The following is a 16,244-nucleotide window of genomic DNA, read 5'->3' on the forward strand; positions in this document are numbered from 1 at the left end:
AAGGGTTCCTTCCCTCGTGTGCGTAGTAGAAAACTCAAGAACTCCAAACACCGGTATAGAAAACAGTCCATTTAATCACTCAAAACCACATGGTACATTCTATACGTTACACAGGTGCAGTTCCCTTCGCTTGACACTGTTCTGACTTCCAGAAGGAATTAAATGGCTGTAATAACACAACTTGAAGACAAACAACTTACAGCATATGTTTGATGCACTTTGAATCTAATCATTCAGGTTACATTCACAAAATAAAAATACACCAGAGGCAATGAGGAGACGGGTTGATTGCCCGCAGGCCAATTTGGTGGTGGAGTTTCAGTCCTTAGAAGCGTTAACCTGTCTTTTAATCCCAACATTACAGCAAAACAGAAAGGCCGGTTGAAACGACCTACATTTAAGCCACCCAAATGTGTATTGATTGATGGAGCCAGCGTTTTGTTTTGACAGACGTTTGGCATCGGTCGATATCTGTGATTCTTTAAACCTTGTAACACTGGTCTGAACCCGTGCGTAGTATCAAACGCCTAAAAATAGAAAAACGACAGCGCACGCCCAGATAACGATCAGCAAGTGGGACCCGCACGTACACAGACCGTGGTGGAGACTAAAGGTGGGGAAAAAAAAAAAAAAAACTACATTCGACTACAAATACTGAAGGCGTATCTGAAGAGCGGCGCTGTGGTCACACAGTGGAGCGAGCCATCTGGCTGCACAGCCCCTACGCCCGTTAGTCTTTGTTGTGATTGGCCATCGGTCATTTAAACGGCCTTTTCCCGTTTTTTGTTAAGAACAGTTCTCCGTGACAACTTCCAAACAGACGTGGCACTCTCCACAAAGTCAACATGGTACCTCGTATAGAACAGGGACCAAAAAAAAAAAAAAAAACAGGAAGCAAGAAAGAACTTAAGAAAGCAAAAAATGACAAAACCATCGTGTAGTCTGTGCATTTGCAGCAGGAAGTGAGGACCCCAACCGTAAAGGCAGCGTGCCATTCCCACCACCTGCAGCACCCGAACCCTCCGGAAAGTGTGTCACCGTGTCGTTCAGATTTGGAGATTTTTGGTCTTCCACCTTGAGCAGCTGCGGTTGGTTGTTTTGGGTAGAGTTGCCGAGGAGACGCGCCGTCCGTCCCCCCTCGTAGCCCAATTTAGATTTGCCATCGTCGACCGTAGAAACACTTTCATGTACCTTCCCAAGTTGTTCGTCGGCCCAGTCGATTTATATTTAAAAGAAAAAAAAGGGGGGGGGGGGGGGGTTAACATGTCACACCGCCTAGTAACTGTAATAATAAGTGTTTGACTTGCTGAAAGCAGCTCCCGTCGTGCAATTAGATGTCAGAAAATGCAACTCAAGTCAAAACTGGCTTCAACCCGCACAGGGCTCCATAGAATCTGTGACGTGTGGTGTCTGCCGGACTCAGGTCAGTAATGGGAGCAGGCATCAAGGCCCTCTGCTGGCACAAACCGGGAGGACCGAAAAACGCCACCATGAAAAGTCCCTTGTTCACTTTCCACTTTCAGTTGCTATAAAGTTGAAGGGGAAAAAAAAGCCAGGAAACATTCCTGTATCTACTTCATATGGGGGGGGGGGTGATAATAAACAACTAAAAACCAGTACACATTTATTACAAAAAAAAAAAAAATAGATATACATCTCAAAATCTGATGAGGCGGCCAATTTCCTTTGTTTTTTTAATATTTGAATTTTCATTTTAGCGTCGTACACACACACACACACACACACACACACACACAACAAAAACAACCGTCGGACACGGTAACGTAATTCATCACTACATATGACCAGCACTTAGAAACCAGCTCAAAAGTTTTAGGCATTCGACTTGTACGTTTACACGGCCAGCGGCTCTGCCAAAACGCCCCCCTCCGACCTCACACATGGCACCAGAAAGCCAATGAGTGTGTTCGGAAGATTCATGGTTGTTCCTGCAGAGGAAGGAGTGGTTCGGGTGGAGTGTGGCCCTCCCACGGCTTGTGAGGCAGGTTTCTACCAGCAGGGAGCAGCAGTACGAAAAAAATAGATTCATAACACATCTAGTGGAACTATGCAGCAGCCAGTTTCCCTTGGTAAATAAAGGCAAAAAATAAACAAACCGTTGTCCGTATATCTATAGAAAAATAAAATCTAAAAACAATAAAAAGGTTTAATAAGATAATAATAAAATAAGATTAAAAAAAAAAAACTACAAGTGTGATGTTCTTTTTGAAAATATCCTACAAAAACAGAAAGCCGAGGTCCAATTTCATATCAAAAAAAATTGGGAGATTTTTAAAAATATCAAAAGAAAATGGGTTTTCCCTTGAACCAACACTACAGAAATGTCACACAACCAGGACCAACAAGTCGGTCAAATATTCCTATTTATGCAGCGGTTTTGACCGTCTTCTTTAAAAGATTTTTTTTTTAAACCAGAAATAAACCGGAACCATTTTTGTTTTGCAATGACATTTGAAAAAGAACGAAAAAAACCCAACAAAAACACTAAACTGAGCCATTACCCAGAGTCGTGACAAATTTCCCTTATTTACACGTCAGCAGGCGTCTGTCAGTGAAATGAAGTGTCTTCAACACCAACGTTAAGTTACTGTTTAAAACTGGATTTTTAACAGTAACTTTTCAGAATTTAGAAGTGTGTTTGTGTGTGAGAGAGAGAGAGAAGGGGGTCATTTGATCAAATCCATGCTTCTTTCACATTTGCAAGGATACTTCCCTTCACCGAGGTCCCTGGCTGAGAGTGTTCCTGGCCGCCAGTCTTGTCCGACGATGGCGGGCAAGCGACGCCGCGCGAGGCGCCGCCCAATGCTTCCGCCGAGTCCACCTTCCCCAAACGCCGCATCTCCCGGAGAGATCTCCCAGCCGCTGCGAGGAGGCGTCGTCGGCTGGGGGCCCGGGGCGCCTAGACCAGGGCTCTCAGCGGGAAGGACAGGGCCGCGCCCAGAGAGAGGCCCAGGGCCAGGAAGAAGGTCATCAGGGCACCCGCCGTCTCTCCGTCCTTGGGCTCCACCATTCTGATTCGGAGGAAAGAGATGGAGGGAGGGAGGGAGGGTCAGCTCATCCCAAATCAATAAGTGAGGGGGTTAGAAGAGGAGCGACGGCGGGCTCTGGGAAGCGCACTCACTGGGGGGCGTAGGTCATGGAGAGGCAGACGAAGTAGCCGCTGGTGGCCGAGAAGACGGCCATGATGGCGGCGAAGGCGGCGTCGTGCGGGAAGTAGATGGGCAGCCACCCGCGTTTCTGCACGTTGCACAGCATCAGCAGCGGGATGAAGACCACCCGGGAGACCACCAGGAGAGGGAACAGCACCGACTCCTTGCGGGGCTGAGAAGGGGCAACATGGCTCCTTGTTAAACGGCAACGGTTGCACATTTCAAGTTCTGCTGCGATAATCGGCTTCAGTCCACTCCACAAAGCCCTCCACCTCAAAAGCTTGGTTTAAGTGGTCACCGTGGTTATGATCGCTCACCATTATTATTATTATTATTATGCAAGCTGGCGAAATTCTGCTTTGTTTATCAGCGGCCACCATGGAGCCACTGGAGCCAGGGCTTTCCACTTACTGAACTCGTGCCCGCGCAGAAGGCGGCTCGAGGCGGCCTTGAACCGCACGATAACTCATTCCCTTTGGCATTTACTCGGCGTGCAAGATAAGATAAGTTTACACAACGCTTCATTGATGCCTGGGAGGAAATTCAGGTGAGAGGGCAAATACAACTCCCAAAAACAAACAAAAAAAACCATCAAAAAGAACAATCTCTATCGTTGCACTCGGCGCCGTACTTGTTTTCGGCCGCCGGCGAAATACAGCCGTAAAATCAAATGACTGCCCTTGCGGCACATTTTTTGGGAGTGTTACGGCACACTCCGACAGCAACAGCAACGGAGGGGAAGGGGGCAGAGCGAGCGCGAACATTTGGAGAGGCTTTCCCGTCAAGCGTCTCCCTTGGAGAGAGGCGTGACGGAGCCGTCCCTTGGTCTCGGCACCGCGGCGAGAACAAAACCAGGAGCGCACACTCACCCACTGCACCCAGGTGGTGACGGTCCGGCTCATCCAGTCGCCGAGGTTGAAAATCAAGAAGCAGCACACGGGGATGAAGTAGCGCTCTGTCGGGGGAAGAATGCAATGAGAGGGGAGGACACGACAACAAGAGAGACATCCGCCCACATTTATGACAACTGTTGAAATAAAGGCGCAGCAGCACTTCATGCCTTTATTCAAATATATAAAAATATGTAATGACCCATTCTCCATATTACAAGTCAGTGTACCATCAAAATGATTCCAAAGCTGTTATTTTAAAGGTGGAGCAGTTCCAACGCGGCGCTTTAGGCCAAAGCTCCGGGCGCTTCGTCGTCACCGCGTGTTCGTCCTGACGTTGTGACATCTTAAAAGGCGACTTTTCAAGGCACGAGATGACCCGCGTTTCCGTTTCCTTCGGAAGCTCATAAATACCAAGCACCGTCGCAGGTTGTGCGACGGTGCTTGGTGCCCCAGACAACGCTGCCGAGCCTCGCCCGCCCACCACCGGATCATTTCTACGGGACACGGATGTAGAATTTTGACTTATTTGTCGTTAGATATTAACGCGAGGCGGACGCGGCACAACGTGCGGGCGTCGATGGAATCGGGCTGGAATGCGGCCGTACCCCATCGTCCTGGGATGTGCGTTTTGACGTCGGCGGTCACGGCGGGGAAGACGGAGAGGGTTACGGTGAACTGGAACGTCACGCAGAACGCCATCACCCAGATCTGCACCAGGCGGAAGGGGAGAGAAACACCAAAATTATACTTGGACCAGTATATACAGTATATTCAAAGGTTTTTTTTTTGAGTGTATCCCTACAATCAGTTATGTTTTATTATGCTGTCTGGAATGGACAAAATAGTTGAGCCCTGCAATTTTGGTCTTGCAACACAAGAACTAATTTGCTTAATAATTTTTGAAGGGGAATTTGAAACATTTTCACAGAACACCTGGCAAGTGGCTGAAAAACAAACTTAAATAACTGATGCCCCCTGCAGCCCTTCACTGAGCTAGATCAATTAGCATTTAGCATGCAGCTCATCCCTGTCTCCATACTGGACACAGGGATGAAACTGGTGTAAAACTTCATCTGAATTCGGGTTAACAGCTGCGACAGACACAAAAAAACAGTTAATTTGCCCCCAAAAGAACAGTAAAAACAAAAATGAACCTGATCTACTTTTATTAAAGCCGTCACGGGGCTCGTGGACGCCAACAGCGAACACGAGCCCTGCGATGAGCCGGATATGGCCGACCTTTTTGAAGACCACCATGACGGAGGCCTTGGCTTCTGCGCCCTTTGTCTGCTCCAGGGGCACAAAGGCCTGCACGGCCCCGTCCGAGGCTGCCGCGCCGGCCTCCTCCAGGGCCACACCGTCGCCGCTGCATTTGGCGTCGCCGTTGGACATGGCGCCGCCGCCGTGGCCGTTGAGCTTCGCCGTCTCGGCCGTGCCGGCTTCTGGAATGGAATAAATGCGTCTCGCTCAGATAATTCCCGGCGCTAAGCTCCGCCGCCACATACTCCGTCTCCGCCGCCTTGTTTTGTGCAGCGGCGCTTCTGGGCCGCGTCAACTTTGCGAGTTAACCACGTCGACCTAGAAGAGGGAGCCCCGAGGCTTGATGGATCACCCCCCGGCGCCTCTGACAGAGCCGGTCTTTGTGCTAGCCGCTGAAAGGGCTAATTCAATTGGTTTGAGTAAACGGGGCTAACGAGATAACGTCCCGTTGAATCGGTTCGATTCAGCCACCCTGTGCTGAGGCACAGGGGTCTCATTGTTAGATCACGTCACACCGTATTGTTAATACAAGGGCAACAGTGGGAATTTTAAGTGCCGCCAGAGACTGAGTAACTAACTAAATTATTTCATAAACACTGATCCCACCTTTCAGCAGCTCATCCATGGTCTCCACCTCATATCTGCTACTTCTGTTCAAATAGTACTGGGCAAACTCCTACAGGAAACACAGGAAACACAGCAAACAGCGATGAGCATAAAATATGCAAGCAAGGTTTATATGGCCTGAAATATGTATTCAAACTTAATAACTTATTTGTATACAGTAGGACCATGCTTTACATTCATAGAAGGCTACCATTAGTAGTACAAGTAGTAGTAGTAATAATAATAATAATAATAATAATAATAATAATAATAATAATAATGCAAAAAATATATATATTTTTAAATAAAAATAGATAAGATATAAACTTAATTTTAATTCAATAATTTATAATAATTTATATAATATATATATATAAGACATTGAAGGATCACGATTTGCAAGGTTTGCTTGGATCATGAACTTCATAGATAGATATCTCTTTTTTTTTTTTTAACAATCACCATAGTTAGGTGAGTTGCATTTTCGACTTGGTACCTTGACTGTATGTACATTTTCGCTAATGGACACTTATCACTTAAGAGGAGGAAAGGGTTGTGGGTAATGGCGTCAGGGAGGTCCAGAGGGACTCACCAGGCGAGGCAGCAGCAGGTAGCTGAAGAGTGTTAGCAGAGTCCCAACGCACGGCGTGATGAAGTAACCCAGCGCCGCGGTCACAGAGTCCGCGTCACCTAAACACACACACACACACACACAATTAAATATATAGAACCAAACAACATTTACACGGAAAACAAACATTGGACGACAACATTTAATTAGGTCCAGGAAAACTGGAACAGCAACTGGTCACATGGCCTCTTCCTGTCATAATTATGGCAGTAAATGAGGGAGGAAAGGAGAGGGATGCAACCAGGGGTGCGTTCAACCGTGCCGGGCAGTGGGGCATTTGCCACCGGACCGTGAGAACACAGGCGGGATTTTTTTTTTCCAGGACCGAGCTGCTCCACAGCAGCAGGAAACTGCGTAAATTAAATACAGCTAGAGTTTTTATTTGCCTTGTTTGGAAAAAAGATCGCTCTGATCAGAGCTGCGGAACCGTGTGTAACGCTTGTATGGCATTATAAAAGGAATATCCGCAGCTCTAAACAACAATAAGAAAAGAAGGGCTCTAGTATCAGAAATCAGTATCGGCACATATGTATCGGAATCATAACTGAAAAACAATGGAGCGGTGCATCTCAAATACAAATGGGATAAAGCAGCGATTTCCAAGCTTCGGGCCGAGGGTATTGCAAGTGGGCCCCCAAATCATGGGCAAAACACAGATTTTATCGAAAAAATAAATAAATAATTATTTATTACAAAAAAGTTTTTAAAATGTAAAAAACAAAATTATAATTTCATGGTGTTTTTTCTTTAAAACCTTCAAAAATGCATCATCACTGATAGATAGGAACTTATGTCCTCTTGAATCTTGAGGTAGGGCGTACTACGTCCAAGCCGGACCGCGATCGACGTGCATCGGCACATTTCTGAACTTGAGGTGATAATCAAAATGGATGGTTGGCGAGCATCAGGCACACTGAACAGGAAAGAAGCCATCGGTGCATCAACCATGAGCGAAGTCCCGGCAGGGCGGTTCAAAGGTATGGGGCTGAATATTTAACATGTGGATCTTTTTGGACAGGCACGGAAGACGAACCGTTACCGCTGTGTTCCGAGATTTTATCATATATATGTGTGTGCGTGTGTGTGCGTGCGTTTCTCTCACTGGCAATAGCAAGCAACATGGCGATGGCAGCGAAGGTCCCAGCCAGTCCCTGGCCGCTCATGAATATAGCGCTGTACTTCTGAGGCAGGAGGCCGACCAGGCCAAACAGGCTGCCCTGCAGCACCGCTCCAAAAGCTGCAAGATGAGGTAGAAGAAGAAAATTAAAAAAAAAAAAAAAAACATACCACCATCAACTGATATGAAAGATCTCCAGTCATATCTTCTTTTCAACCTTAATTTTGACTACCAAACTGCATCACCCTACGACCACACCCTGCGGATAAAAGGTAGCACTCTATCCTCACAGTTGATGAACCATATGGTGGCCATGGTGACGGAGAAGAAGCGGTCCTCCTCCATGTCCACTTTGACGAAGACGGCGGTGATGATGAAGAGGATCAGGATGCATACCAGGCTACCCCCGATGCGCATCGCCTCCGATATCCTGCAGAGACACCCTTCGGTCAAAAGCTCAACATCGATATTCTGGGGATGACCACTGGTGCTTAAAAGTAACACACACACACACACACACACACACACACACACACACACACACACACACACACACACACACACACACACACACACACACACACACACACACACACACACACACACACACACACACTTCTAGGTTCAGGGGCCATCAGGTTTAATGTAAAAAGTGTGTGTTGACGAGTAAACTGAAGCTCCCTTTGACTTCAAACAAAGGCCTTCCTAATGCTTGACCTGTGGTAGAGGAAGGAGTTGAGCAGGGTGAACAGCAGCAGGGGCAGCTGGGACAGTAGAGTCATCCAGTTGTTGAAGTAGTACTCCTTGGGCACCACCGCCTCGGTGGTGTTGAGGCGACGCTGGAAGTACTACAGATGCACGGGAGACATGGAGAGGATGGGAAAAGTCTGAAATCCTGTAGCATGTTTCCAACGTTCCCTTACACAGACACACACACCTTAAATAAATATAAAACATTATCATTTTCAGACAGTAGTTATTTTGATTATAAGTGTTTGATGAAAATGTGAAACTGTAAGGAGGCTCTTGCCAAATACTGACAGTATACTGAAAAGAATGAAATCGTCAGGCCTGGGGTCACTTATATGCAGGGACTATGAAAGATTCAAAAAGTACAAGTTAGTCTATTATGAAACGTACTCTTCCCACACAGTTCATTTATTGCATAAATAAAGTGTATTCATTTTCATTTTTACTTAAGAAATTCTGGTTCCCACTGATTCTTCATATTACAATGCAGAAATGATGACAGTTAAAATAATATATTTTGCTCTACTAAGTTTCGGGCCGCTGCACCCAAATGGCTGCGACCTGCGGAGCTGTCCATGGTCCTATGAGGTTCGATGCCATCTGTGGTTCTATGCACATTTTGACCACTTAATCGCTATTCCCTATAACTTGTGGTTCTTTTTTTCGCGATATCTGCTGAGTTTGATAGGAATTCGAGAACCATCTTTGCCAACATTTGTAGCCCATTTTTTGTACAACAGATGATTCACAGTTTCAACAAGTTGCTTATGGAGCAAGTTTTGAAAACCACAGACTGCTGCACATTCTGCCACCAATAGATGCCGTGACAATACAAAGTGATAAGAATTAATGTCAAAATATTATTTACCGATCACTGGAACGTCTGGGCATGACGGCCCTATAAATAGCACTTCAATCACCAAAAGTTCTCTGCAGATGGTAACGATTTCGCGCTTACTTACTATTAGCGCCGGTGTTTGTGAATAGGGTCTTTTTTTTTGCAACGAGGCTCATGTGCTCAATTTTGTGTATGCATAATACCTCATATAAATACAGCACAGTTCGTTTAGCTAGTTTCATCGCTCGCGGGTGCTTTGTGAATGAGACACTTGCTTTTTCTGTTATTTGAATGCCACAGCCCATTTCAGAGCTGCCAACCTTTGGACCATATTTTTAGTACCACAATAGTGTAACAGGGAGTCTCTAAAGTAACTCTCTCTGAAATTACTCAGTTATTCACATTGAAGCCATCTCGTAACAAGCGTATTCGACGAACGACGAACCAAACGAACGTATTTGAGCTTCTACAGCTAAATATATACAGTATATAAACGTATCTAATTAGGATATACCCCTTGAAATGCATCATCTCGCAAAGTTACCCAACATGTTAACCAACTAGAAATGCACCAATCACAATTTTCATGGCCCCTTCGATTTCTGATTTTTTTTGTGTGACCAGACGATTCAGTTTTTCATTTAAGTGTACGATCATAATAAAGCAATGACTATAAAATCTCTTTTACATTGTCGTCTGATGATTGAGTTCATATCCGTGATCGAGAAATCAAATTTTCTTTTGGTCCTATTTGGTACATCCGCTGTACGTCAACGACAAATACAACATTGCATGATCATGCTCATGTGATAGTACAGCTGCATATACGGAATACCGCTGTAATTTTCTGTCACCACAATAGATAGATTGCTGACTGACAGTTTATTTTTGTTCATCTACTAGTGAACAATAATAGAACATGAAACCGTCCTTGAGTTGCAATAAATTGGAAACTGGGACTGTCAGCAAGTTTCAGTATAATGCAGCCTGAGTTTCTGTCTCAATGAGTTTCAGTAGAACACAACATATAACTAACATGAAAATGTCCAGTTCAAACGTGAAATTAAAGTGTATTTCACTTTTAAGTGCAAATATGCCTTTTGAATGTATTTATATGGTACTTGCCATTCCAAAATATACTGCAATCATTGCGCAAAAAAAAGACAAAAGTAATAACAATAAATGGCCGACTCTTCTCTCTCATCACTCGAAGTCCCCCTTAGCTCACCTAGCATTAAACCAACTGAATTAAATCAAACGACTGAGCGACTTGTTAAGAACAGTCTCAAAAAAAAAAAACCAACAAAACAGTCAAACCTTCATGGCCACAATTGACCCATCTTCTAATGACCTTCCACCATGTCAAAAGTCGTCTCACGCCGGATTCATGAACATGACAATGAGTTCAATGTTCTTCAGCAGCCTTTCCAGTCACCGGCTCTGAATCCAAACTAACACCTTTGGGATGTGATAAAACAGAGGATTTGCAGTATGGAACATTTCCAACATCTTGCGGAATCCACGCCAAGAAGAAATGAGGCTGCTCTGAGAGCAAACGGAGGCCCTGCCTAATATGAGTAAGTTGTTCCTAAAGAGGTCCTCTAAAAGAAAGGGTGCCCTCAGGGATTTTTCCCCTGTATAAATCAATAATTCAGGATGTATCACATCTGGTTATTGTTCAGCTAAAAGCTACGGGACAACTGACACGCAAATTATGTATATATATATACAAAAACAAATATGTATAAGCAAAAATTAACCCCGGGCATAGCTGTTGCCGTCTAAGGTCTTAGCTCTAAACCCTGGCCAACCGTCGGTCATGTGAGCATTCCAGACTTTGCCGACAGACGGCCATTGGGGTGTTCCACGCGACTGCGGCACCGGTCACAGAGACTACAAATTCTTTGTGAATCTATTCACTGAATATCAATACCTGCCATTAATGGTCATAGCTCAAACGGTCAAATTAGTTCAATATCTAAATGTTGAGAGTCTAAAAGTCTGAACAAAGACGTGGGTATTCTTGAATTGCGTGCCAGTTTTCCAGCTGCGGTCCATGATGGCTGCCCTGTAGTCCCCACACTCCAATGGGGCTGTCAGCAGCGTCATTCAACCTACACCAAAATGAAAAATATAAAACAAAAAAGGTCCATAGAAGTAGTCCAACTTGCCAACTCGTTTCTGGCTGCTGTTCAGGTGCACTCCCGTCTCTCCTTCTCGACGCCCCCCCTCGCTCCGTGTCTGCCTCATTGTCTGTAGCTTGTTGCGTCACCCCGAGTCGAGCCCGACACGACCAGATATTAAACCTGCTCGATATCTCGCCGGCGTGTTGTCAGACCGCAATGTGAGCAGTTCAAAGCACAGGCTCGTCCCTCACGGGAGCGCACCATGACTTCCCTCCCATCTGGGGCTTTTGCGCGCGATCTCCAAAAACAACTAATGATGTGGCTGATCGGCAAAACGTGTACTGTACATGCGAGGGCACATCCGCAAACCCACAGATGGGCTGTGATCCCAAATGTGAGAACATACTGTATTAATCCCTCCCCTCGGATCATTCATGACCGATTCTGATCTGCAGCACCCAATGCAGCATATGCATAATGCCTCGCTACATGTTGGTCAACACAATTGCGTGAATTGAATGGCTTAGTTCGCCCGTGTCATTCCTCTGCTAATCTCTTTGAAAGGGAGCAAAGTGATCTGTGTGCGCTTAGGTCCAACATTCTCCAAGAACTGTGAGAGGGGACATTATATCAGTGTATTTGAGGGCCCCGCAAGCACCCTTACCCCTTAAACATGGGACGATTCAAAGGGGCTTTTATTCTTCTACCGTCCACCTTCTTGTTATTCAAGGGTTCCAGGATCCAAATTGTCATTTACCGGTTTTCAGCCAACAGCAGGGAAAGGGGTCAGGTGCCTTGTTCCTGTGCTCGCCTGTATTTCTTACCATGGAGGCGGTCATGAAGAAGTTCCATGGAAGCAGGGTTCCTAAGCCCAGAATGAAGAAAATGATTCCCACCAGGCAGCCCCTGCGGGGAGGGAAAAAAACATTATATTATCATTTATTTTAAACACCACAAAAGGGCATTTTAAGTCCTGCAAACTGCCACAATTTGACATACTCCAGGATGAAACGGGGTTGGATTATTATGGGGAGGGAAGGGAGATTGATTGGACTAATGGCCATTAATGGCCAGGATGCTGACATGCTATTTGTTTGTTTTCAAGTTGGTGGTACAAGATCAATCGTATTCTCAGAATCTCGCTCCCATTTGTTTATGTGTATCTGCGTCATATGAGGATTAAATGTGTCACTAGAGTCGAAGAGAAAGTACGTATCTTGTTTAACGCTGGTACACATATTGTTGCAATATCAATACAGTGACACCAAGACAGTCCAGACTGATAGATGTTATGGTTTTTGATGAGTGCGATATAGCCTAAATGTTATACTTGAGTGGTCCATTATTTCACCAATTATGACTTTTACATCAAATTAAAAAGTGAAAGCCCATTTCGAGGCAATGTCACCCGCCCACCTTTAGTTAAGAATAAATGTCACTCAACTCTAGTCAAGTCCTTTAAGTTGTCCTCGCAGACGATGAGAAAATGTAACCGCATAATTTCAGCCAATTTTCAATCGATATGATAGTGTGGTTTAATAGCATTAACCAAAAACTTTGCTGCGACGAAACTGTGGTTGAGAGCAGAAAAGAGGAAATTTGGGGGCGGGGGGGGGGGACTCACCGGTCCTGTGGCATGTCTGCTTGGCCTTTCATCCTGATGTAGCAGTTTCTGGTGGAGCTGTGGAGGCAACACGACAGGGTTTAACAGTCAGCTGCGTGGCTACTGAACAGCACTTGCGTTCCTGAGTGGAATCGACTCTCGGCGCTTCCCTTTTTTTTTTTTTTTTTTAAACTGTGCTGTCAGCATGCTTGGCATACAACAGTATTTGTACGCCATTGCATTTAGGTTCATCCTGGTCTGACTCCTGGCTCCTCCCCAGCAGCGTGCCAAAGTATCCTTGAGCAAGTCACTGAAACCCTCACACTAACCCCGATGCCCGCGAATGCCCCGCGCAAAGGCGAGGCCCGCCATACCGCTACTGGCCAGATGCCCCACGTAGCCACGTGCTCGGTACAGGACACCTGATGTCAGCATCCCACCCTCTGCCGAGAAGCCACGCAGTGGGAGCAACACACACACGACGCTTACCCATGAGGAACTTCAAACCCCATACCCACTCACCCCGATCGCCAATGGCTGTCAATTGTAGGTTAGTTCATACAAGTACTGCCCATTATGGATGTGACAATACCAAAGTCACTTTTGGATATAGCCCATTTCACCATATTATGAGGGTGATATTTAGACACAAATATTTGACAGTCACATTACATAAGTAATAGGGCTGAATGATTAATCAAATTTAAACCAACATCGCAATTTAACAGAACGCAATTTTCAAATTGCCTGTGATGGGGAAAAAAACGTTTTATTTTTTATTTTTTTAATGTTACAGGCAGAGAGGGAGCGATTGGGGCGCTAATTGCACACCTGTCTCTAGGTCTTATGCTTGGGCAGATTTACAATTAAGTCGGCCTATCGCCAAACTCCATCGATCGCTATTGACATTGATGACAGACTTTTTTATTTTTATCTGCCAGGAACAATCAGAGCATTGAAACGGTGTAAGTGCAGTTTACCATGTTCTGAAACTGGAGCGGGGAGGGAGAGGGGGCTGGAGGCTCGCCCCCCTCTGCTCAGAGCCGTCGAGTTAACTACTGCTGATTGGATCTCACTTCCCTGCTCTACGGTCCAATACAGAGACTTTGTGAGGGGCAGGTGCTCTATCAGAATTTTTTTTATTTAATTTTTTTATAAAAAAGGCACAGACTCTCAGCTCCGGCTCTAGGCATTTAGCCGATGTGGGCAAACAGAGCAGCACAGCAGAGCCGCTGTGTGCACATCACAGGTGTAACACCCCCCACACGTACCTTTGGCTCTATATGCATAATCTTGATTATAATACAGCAATATATAATATCATCTCATCAAGAAAGATTTTGATTTACTTCATTTCCTGAGTTTCTTACTTGTATGGAAAATGAAAAACCTAAACCTACGTACCTCAGAATTGGAGTGGAGCTTTGTTTTTTCTTCCTCCAGACAGTGGTGTGGGTCGGCCCCAGTGTCTTTTTATTTTAGATCTATTCATTTTTGTTTATTTCCGACATGTATGAATTTTTTGAGGGACTGTCCCAAAAACCTGTGTCCCTGACGCACGTCTCCCCGTTGCTTTCTGTTCTATGGGACATAATCTTGTAAAAACTTGGATGTTTTGTGTAAATACTTTACTTGTAAATAATAAATATGCACTTTTAGAAACGGGGAGACCGCATTTGCCGTGCCCGAGTGATGTTTTTAATACTTGGTCAGAAGCTACAAAAGTGGAAGTGGCTGCTTCGTGCATGCACAGCAGAGTCACAGCACAGTCTGCGGAAACCTATTTCCCCTATCACGGGAGAAGAGAAAAGAAAGAAGACTCCAGAAGGCCATGGATCAGGCCTAGATCGGGACCTGTCTCCATCTTCATGCGTAATTTGCAGCTGCGATCGCCGTCCGCTGCTCGTCCCCGTTCCTCTCAATAAACACATTGAGAACATTGTGTTTATTTTTCAGATGTTTTATTTTACTCTGTGCATAACAGGGACCCCCTCCTCCTCAAATGTGTTTCTTAACCGGTAGCAAAGAATCCTCACCGCAGAATACCTAATATCGGTACACTTGGTTCAAACCACCTCGCCAAAGTTAGCACAAGCATCGACAAGTACTTTCCTTTACGCTCAGTGTGGTCGGTGTGAAGCCACAAGGTGTTACAACGCGAAGATACAATGTGCTTACAGTACGGCACAGCCTCTGTCAGCATATTAGATGTAATATTTATATATCACCCAAACCTGGCCCAGCGCGCCATCTCCCTCTCTGACGAGAATACATTTCTCCTGAAACGCGGCAAATTTTTCCGATTGTGAATTTTCAGTTGCGAACAATTCCAAGGCTTGAAGTCCCGTCAGCGGTTCCCAACTTTTTCTGACTCACAGCCCATTTGAAGATCTCAAAAGGGCTCGTGGCCCACATCCAACCAGAAGTAATACAGGAGCCAAACAGTGCGTTCTCAGAAGACGTATATTTTAACAATCACATGCATTCTCATACACACAGTGCCGTAGTGGTAAAACAAAAAAAGGGGTGGGTTAAAAATAACCTTATATCTATGGAACTTCCGCATCACGTTAATAACGGTGTCCAGTAAGCGCTGTCTGAAGGGCGCAGTGTTTTGAATGTGGCCCAACGACTCACGCCAGTGCTTATAAAACTAATAACAGGAGCACATTTACATGAAGTCACCTCATGAGAAGGCTGATGTTACGCGGCAGACACCAAATGCTTGACGTCTGGCTTAAGGGAAACAGTTTATTCCTGTATTTCGTCTTCAATGCCACAAGCGCCGAAAAGCCAGTCTCAAGAGACACGCCGCCAGGCAAGGCATCAGAGATCGCACAGCTCTGTCGGACAGATCGGGATACTCAGAAGCAACACGAGGTTCAATGTTTGTCAGGTACTCCTGTGAGAAAGCCAGTTCCAATACGCTGTCGCGGGAGAGATCCACAAGACCGTCCTTCTCTTTCGTGCGCAGGCCTGCGACGGGCTCACCGCGGCTGGCGAAGGGGGTCTGCCATCCAGCTGCAACCGCGCATCTAGGATGCGGAAGTGTTCGCGCGGCTCGGCCCTCAAACCGTGCGGGTGCTCTTGGACGTGTTTGACCACGGTGACGGGAAGCCACGTTTCTTCCTTCGTCGAAAAAAAATCAGACAGATTCTCAAACGAGTCAAAGTTTGACCGGTCAGCTCACCCGGCCCACATATCCATTTTTCTTATGGTTGCTTTTATATTATTGTGGACATTGAACATG

General features: G+C 45.5%; 1 protein-coding gene across 1 annotated transcript in view; it reads right to left on the reverse strand.

Moving 5' to 3' along the window:
- Positions 1–75: 75 nt before the first annotated feature.
- LOC307247385 (equilibrative nucleoside transporter 2-like) overlaps positions 76–16,244 on the reverse strand; it is a gene marked incomplete at its 5' end in the record, with an annotated part of 21,993 nt that continues 5,824 nt past the window's right edge. Inside the window, 12 exons of the mRNA XM_080023538.1 lie at positions 76–3,032; positions 3,143–3,342; positions 4,040–4,125; positions 4,669–4,771; positions 5,303–5,505; positions 5,930–5,999; positions 6,522–6,619; positions 7,663–7,797; positions 7,968–8,107; positions 8,395–8,525; positions 12,216–12,312; positions 13,016–13,072. Of these exons, the coding sequence (XP_079879664.1) occupies positions 2,921–3,032; positions 3,143–3,342; positions 4,040–4,125; positions 4,669–4,771; positions 5,303–5,505; positions 5,930–5,999; positions 6,522–6,619; positions 7,663–7,797; positions 7,968–8,107; positions 8,395–8,525; positions 12,216–12,312; positions 13,016–13,072 (1,432 nt within the window). The 3' untranslated portion in view covers positions 76–2,920. The remainder of the gene's footprint in view (positions 3,033–3,142; positions 3,343–4,039; positions 4,126–4,668; positions 4,772–5,302; positions 5,506–5,929; positions 6,000–6,521; positions 6,620–7,662; positions 7,798–7,967; positions 8,108–8,394; positions 8,526–12,215; positions 12,313–13,015; positions 13,073–16,244) is intronic.

The sequence above is a fragment of the Zeus faber genome (genome assembly GCF_960531495.2).
Source record: "Zeus faber genome assembly, chromosome: 22".
NCBI classification, from domain to species: Eukaryota; Metazoa; Chordata; class Actinopteri; order Zeiformes; family Zeidae; genus Zeus; species Zeus faber.